At 33.5% G+C, this 5246-nt stretch overlaps 1 protein-coding gene across 1 annotated transcript in view; it reads left to right on the forward strand.

Annotated features, from left to right (window-relative positions):
* Nucleotides 551-5246, forward strand: part of LOC109229467 (transcription factor EMB1444-like) — an 8203-nt gene continuing 3507 nt past the window's right edge. Inside the window, exons 1-4 of the mRNA XM_019394914.1 lie at nucleotides 551-868; nucleotides 2476-3016; nucleotides 3538-3741; nucleotides 4984-5077. Coding sequence (XP_019250459.1) covers nucleotides 2919-3016; nucleotides 3538-3741; nucleotides 4984-5077 — 396 coding nt within the window. The 5' untranslated portion in view covers nucleotides 551-868; nucleotides 2476-2918. The remainder of the gene's footprint in view (nucleotides 869-2475; nucleotides 3017-3537; nucleotides 3742-4983; nucleotides 5078-5246) is intronic.

Consider the following 5246-nt stretch of genomic DNA (forward strand, 5'->3'; position numbering starts at 1 on the left):
CTCCCATTTTATACTTGATGACATTTATATATTTTTATATATAAAAATATTTTAACTTTAAATTCTCATTTTATACTTGATGCATTTTCTTATAATTATACAATTGCATAACATATTTAAGAACACAAATTCTAAAAGACGTTTTTTTAACTTTATGCATGATTATAACTTTATATATTTTTGTATATAAAAATATTTTAACTGAAAGTTCCCATTTTATACTTGATGATATTTTTTTTATAATTATATAAATGCATAATATATTTAAGACCACAAGTTCTAAAAGATATTTTTTTGTTTCCTCGAATTTTTTTCAACTTAATCGAACATATTAAGGTGTATAATCATTTCATATACCCCCTTCGTATCAGTCTATGTGATATAGTAAAAATTTAAAGGTAAATTATTTGTAAATATAAAAATATATAATTTTTGTAAACAGGCTTAAAGTTAAATTAGTACTACTAGTTTGGATAAATCTTTTTCACCCACTAGTGGGGGGTGGGGCTCTTAGCGCCTTTATTTATACACCAATTACATACCCTCACTTACTCTGAATTCTCTAAAGTCATTTCACGCTTTCCCCAAAGCCATCATCTCTCTCTCTCTCTCTCTCTCTCTCTCTCTCTCTCTCTCTGCTCGTTGTTCTTCGGGTGCAACACAACAGTGAGATTATTACTGCCGGAAAATGAGCTCCGTAACATTTTTCGTCTCTTGAAGCTTTGATCGATTCATTTCATTCCTTACTTTCTTAATTGCGGAAGGAGTTGAATTCGAAGTGTTGCAGTTATGGACGCTAAACAATTCGAAGTTTACAAAAGTTCTTTCCTTTGAAGCCGAGAGCTGCCCTTTTTCATCATAACAGTTTGTGAGTTTTCACTTTCCTTATATTCCTCTCCCTTTTGTAATAATCAAATGTTTTTTTTTTTTGAAAAAAAATGCACTGACGGTGTAAATAGATAAGTATTTACAGAATCAGATCGCTACTTAATGTATAATTACAAGTAAATCTTCTGATAAACATTAATTGATAACATGATAAAAATAGTAATAACCTTCTATAATAGGTTAAAATTCACTGATAGTGTTAAAAAATTCGTTATACTATTAGTGTATATGCATAAATCCTTTTGTTTAAATATTTTGTATCTATTTTGTTAGAGTAGAAGTTTTCATTCGTGTGCTGCAATTGTATACTATCATTTTGATTGAAACGAAGTAGGAATTTGCACAATATTTTGAGTTGAAGTTAAAAAAAAAAAATAATTGTTGTTGAGGTTGAAAAAAAATTGTGGATGAAGTTGTGCTTGGACTTGAAGTTCAAAATATTTATATGAAAGTTGAATAATTAAGTGTAGATACCAGTATTTTCACTTAAAAGCATCATTTTGTAAAAGATAAATCAGGTCATTTATAGGTAATTACTGGTAAATCCCTTGATAAGCTTTAATTTGTAATCTGGTAAAAATTGTAACTAACCTACAGTCACAGGGTAAGTTCATTGAAATTTTTTATGCTGTAAGTGTATATAACTTAATCCTATATTAATGTTTTCACATGAAATTCAAATAGTGAAGTATTTGCAAATTCTGACTTATGTTCAATTATTCTATTTTGCCTTAAAATTGCTCCAAATATTAAAGAGTCTGCTGTATCTCTTTAACAGCTTAAATTTTACAAGTTAGTCCGAATTAAATTCTAGAACAATTAGTATATATTCATTAAGGTGCACCGATTTAGTGCAAAATGAGAGAAAGATAGAACTTTAGAAGTGCTTTCATGTTTTTTACTTGGTCTAAGTAGGATACAAATTCCAAGAAATTGAAAAAAAGTATTTTCTTTAGACAAAATTGAGTAAATTTTTTGCTTTGGTTTTTAGTGGTAGATTGTGATTTTCCTTAGTATCGATCATTGCAAGTCAATTCTTGTTTTTGATTTAGTCCAAAATAAAGTATGTGCAACAAGCTAAATGCCTTTCTTAATCTTTTTTTATTTTTATGTAACATTGGGATGTAAATAAGGTACAATTGTACATGAGTTTTTGTATTTTATTACCTCCTTAAGTTTTGTACAACTTCTGGATGCTTTGTTAATAAAATATCATTGCTTCATCCAACAAAAAAGGTGCAGAATTGTTACAAATCAACTTCGAAACTTGATATCTTCAATTAAACTGGAATCTACTTTTTCTGAACAAATGTACTAATATCTTTAACCTCCAGACATTAATTCTTTTACAGTCCAAAACAATTTGTCTGTTCTCTATAAATCAATGGGAACAAACTAGTAGATTGAAATATTGACTGTATCACAGTTGTTGACCAGAAATAGTTCTGAAGAAAGATATGCCTTAGTTGTTATAATCAATTATGCCTCCCTAAAGAGAAAATTGTTATTGTATATTTAACTTTTTGACTTTATGTATTTTGATTATCTGGAGGATTTGTCATAATCATGTAAATTTTATCCTTACAGTTTATCCTGTGCCTCTGGCTGTGAGTTTTGGCTTCTCTCTTGATTGTTTAGTGGAAGCACCAAGTCGCTCTGGATAGGATTGGAGGCTTCTTCCCTGCTTTTCTTGTCCTTTGATCAGCATTTACTGCATTATTTGCATCTCTGTTGGTGTTGAAGTGATGGACGCGTTCTCAGCCATGCTTTCTTCTTAATTTCTAGCTTAAAATCCATTTGTTATGCCCTTTGCATCAACTTGTTTTTTGATAGTTGGAGAGATCATCAAAAGAATGGATATGTTGCTTTTGACTTCAACCGAGCCCCCAATGAAGCGCAGAGCTGGTTTGTTTATAGTTCAGGCTGGACGAGGATCATATCGTGGAAGTTAGTCAGCGATTTGATGGTAAATTGTGTTGCTATTATCTGAATTTTTGGAGCTTTTGATTTATTATTTAGAATAAAGAAGAATGAGAGCTGCTTCCTTGAGGCATTTCTTGCAAAGTCTCTGCTCCAAACCTCCATGGAACTACGCAGTGTTCTGGAAGCTTCAGCACGAGTACGCTACGTAAGTTGTTTCTTGGCCTATTCCAGTGTGACAGCTCAGTTTCCTATCTTGTAAAACAAGAACAGAAAAAAGACAAAAAAAGAAGTATATTTCCGAGGAATCTGAATTATTTTCTGGTCGGCAAGCCTATGTTTCTCTAGCCAGCTTACTTGATTTGGATCGTATGAAATTCCAATGGAAGAAAATACAAATGCTATACACCTTTTTGACATCCATCTTCTTGTATATGCAACGACTTACTCTCATTCTATGTCTTTTGCAGCCCACAGTATGGGCGTCTCTCTGTATTTGTTTAATATTTGTCTTATTTGTCTTTCTACATATTGTTTTCCCTTTGTATCGATACATTGGAATTCCTTTTGCCCTAAACTGAATTAAAAATGTATTGCATTAGCAGCATTTCACTAGAGCCGCTTTTTGTTTTTTCGAGGACTTGGTCTTAGGTGGTTTGTAATCTGTGTACATGCGCTGAATGGTTGAGACTGGTCGCTCACTTACATTGGCTCGACTTATTTTGGCAGGATTTTAACATGGGAAGATGGATATCTGGACATTCCTTGTGCTAGAGAACCTTACAGAAGTCTAATAGGCAATTATTACAGCAAAACCTTGAATGAGTTATTCCCAAACTGTGGATCAAGATCGCATAATGGAAATTTGGGTGAACATCCAATTGGCTTAGCCATGGCTGAGATGTCAAGTACTTATCACGTTGCAGGAAAAGGGTAAATCATTGATTTCTATCTCTTTCTGGCTTCTGTTATTTCTTGAATTTGTCATAGTAGCATAATTAGGCATTCATAAAAATTGACTTTAGCACGCTAACATTTTCACTAGATGTTGTGGGCTGGAGGTAAACGATTCAGGCCATAGATATTGTCCTCCAGTTCTTCATAGTGTCACTCTAAGACTGTAAAATTTCTCTGGGGGAGCTACTTCTCTGAAAGAGCATAATCCCATAAAGTTGTGTTGGCCATTTCATCATCATGTAAATGTGGTTTCTTTAGCTTTATTCTTTGTTCTGTTCGAACAAAACGCGTAGCCAATTCCACGTGTCTTATCAAAAGTCCCTTTTTCTTCTAACTTTCGATCTTTCCATTCATTCCTTGTCTGTCCTTCTTCCCCGATTCTTCTCATTCTACCAATGAATTCTCTATAATAATTTGTAAATTTAGATCAGCTAATTTTCCTCGGATAGCACCTGTGCCAGTGGAGATTTCTCGATTGCAAAATATATCAAAATCTTGCTTTTCTTGGTGATGGCAAGTGAGTGTATGCCAAAGGGAGTCACAAATTGTTGAATGTATTGTAGTGATACTGTTGAATAAATTATCAAGTGGATAAACACAGAAAACTAGCTCCTTGTAAAAAAAAGGGGAAAAAAAGTGACTGACTTAGCTTCTCCTAAGAAACTGCTAATGTTTGTGATTAAGAAGATATTTGTGAATTATCGAGTGTGCACCATCTTAAATAAGGTAATCCCATGCTTGTTGGAGGGAAAACAGAAAGAAGGGTCTAGCCAATAACCATGATCTCTGTCAGAAGCAAATGTGTTACCATTTATCTCTTATAGACAGTACAAGAATTTTCTGGTGCTTGAAGCCTGTTTTATGGAAAGATCAGAGTGGATATAACTACGAAATAACCGTCGCACACATTTCAGATCCGATATGCCACCACATTGGACGAGTGAAATTTATACCGATCTGTGAATTTCTGCAATGAAAAACCAACATTTTCTCCTATTCTTGATGGTTGTTTAAGCTACCACTTACATAGTTTACCTGGCTTACTCCTAGATGTATGGTCAAGTTTGGATCCCCATTGCATGGTTATCATCTTTATACTTGACCATGATCCTGATAAGCTGAGAGCTACTTTTTGTAGTCCATCTCCTTTGCTTGTATGAGACCAAGAGACAACTAAATTGTTTTTATTATATATGTCTTTTGTTGAAAATGAAACAGGGTGGTTGGTGAAGTGGCATCTTTGTGCATCCCACACTGGATTTCTTCCGACAGTATAGCACCTGCAGAGCTCAGCTTTGGTTCTGTTGCTGAGGTATATATTCAGTTTGACATTTTCGCTTCTGGACAATGTAGTTCATTGATTAACTTTTTTGTCCTTTTCTCAATTGAGAGGAGCCCATGTTACACTTAAAACACTCTGTTAATGAGGCCAAACTTGATGTAGCTTTATGAAATGCTGTTAATTTTCTGAACCCCCCCCC

The sequence above is a fragment of the Nicotiana attenuata genome, chromosome 7 (assembly GCF_001879085.1).
Source record: "Nicotiana attenuata strain UT chromosome 7, NIATTr2, whole genome shotgun sequence".
Taxonomy (NCBI): domain Eukaryota; kingdom Viridiplantae; phylum Streptophyta; class Magnoliopsida; order Solanales; family Solanaceae; genus Nicotiana; species Nicotiana attenuata.